Source organism: Anneissia japonica, unplaced genomic scaffold, assembly GCF_011630105.1.
Source record: "Anneissia japonica isolate Jap-2015-1 unplaced genomic scaffold, ASM1163010v1 scaffold20859_len1174_cov93, whole genome shotgun sequence".
Lineage (NCBI taxonomy): Eukaryota > Metazoa > Echinodermata > Crinoidea > Comatulida > Comatulidae > Anneissia > Anneissia japonica.
This window is the reverse complement of record NW_022729676.1, coordinates 1-1,183: the sequence shown is the minus strand read 5'-3', so window position 1 is coordinate 1,183 and position 1,183 is coordinate 1. Positions and strand designations below refer to the sequence as shown.

At 31.3% G+C, this 1,183-nt stretch overlaps 1 protein-coding gene across 1 annotated transcript; it reads left to right on the top strand.

Moving 5' to 3' along the window:
• The first annotated feature begins 11 nt into the window (after window positions 1-11).
• LOC117114710 lies at window positions 12-1,160 on the top strand. The gene is made up of 2 exons (XM_033258399.1): window positions 12-422; window positions 829-1,160. Exons 1-2 carry the CDS (start codon window positions 99-101, stop codon window positions 913-915), a joined length of 411 nt encoding a protein of 136 aa, XP_033114290.1. The 5' UTR covers window positions 12-98; the 3' UTR covers window positions 916-1,160.
• The last annotated feature ends 23 nt before the right edge of the window (window positions 1,161-1,183 follow it).

Sequence of the window (1,183 nt, the reverse complement as noted above, 5' to 3'; positions counted from 1 at the left end):
GTTTTACAGCTTGTGTGTTTCACCGGTTCATGCCTGCAAAACAAAGTCCATACCCCAAAAAAAAGTGAAAGTCCAAAACCCAAAGTTGGACTAGGAAAATGGTTTGCTTATCCAAACCTGATGCTGATACAACCCCTAGGTCAGAAGAAAAGCAGCTATTAATTGATGTCGGGCTAGGTGAGAAAACGGTATTTATACCAGATTTCAATATAAGTCTGGAGCAGTTCTGTCAAGTACTATATACCTACTTCCCTAAGCTTCAAGACGCTGGAGGTTTTGAGTTGCTAACATGTATTGGAAGTGAGAGGAAGTTGGTTACCATAAGAGGGAAGTATACTCCACAAAACATAAAGGACAGGCTGGGCCAAGGCCATATTTATATACGGCCTATACAAAACAGCTTAAATTTGGACCCAGTGCATGTAAGTAGTACTGTATTTATTGAATGTTGATTCTTTTTTAAATTTGAGAAATCTTTTATAAATTTAAACTTAATCATTTTTTACCACTATGCTTTCCATTGAAATAATTTGCACAGTTAAAAAAAACAACATTTCAGAAAGAGATATACAGTAAATCTAATTTATCACAATTACTTTAAGATTATAGATGGCTTATTGGTTATTATTCTTCCTCCATGGTTTACCCTAGTAACATATTATTATATTATTACATGTTACTTTTTTTTTTTTTTTTTGACTTAGTTGTATAGAGTATATTTTTTATAGTTATTTTTAAATTTAATATGATGTCATACCCATCTTTAAATTTCGTCTAGTGATAATAATTATGTACAAACTAATTTTTTACATTATTATTTTTTTGTAGTGGTGTAGACGTGGACTCAGGGCTAATGCAAAAGTTTTCAAAGTGTCAAAAAGAATTCCCATTCAATATCTTGAAGAAACACATTGAAAGCTGTAGCAGGTGAGCTTTTAGTTCATTGTTATAACTGTTGATAATATTTAAAGGTGATTTTAAAGTCAGCTACTTCAATTTAATGTAAAGAAACATTACAGCCTTTCAATGATGAGTGGATTCATAGGCATTATTTCACTTTTTAATTAGTTGGAATTTATATTTTTCTAGACTGTACAATTGTTTTTCACAACATTATCTCCACTAAAATTGATTTACAGCTGGTGGTTTCATGCATCAGCATTGGACTGTTGTATTGAATTTA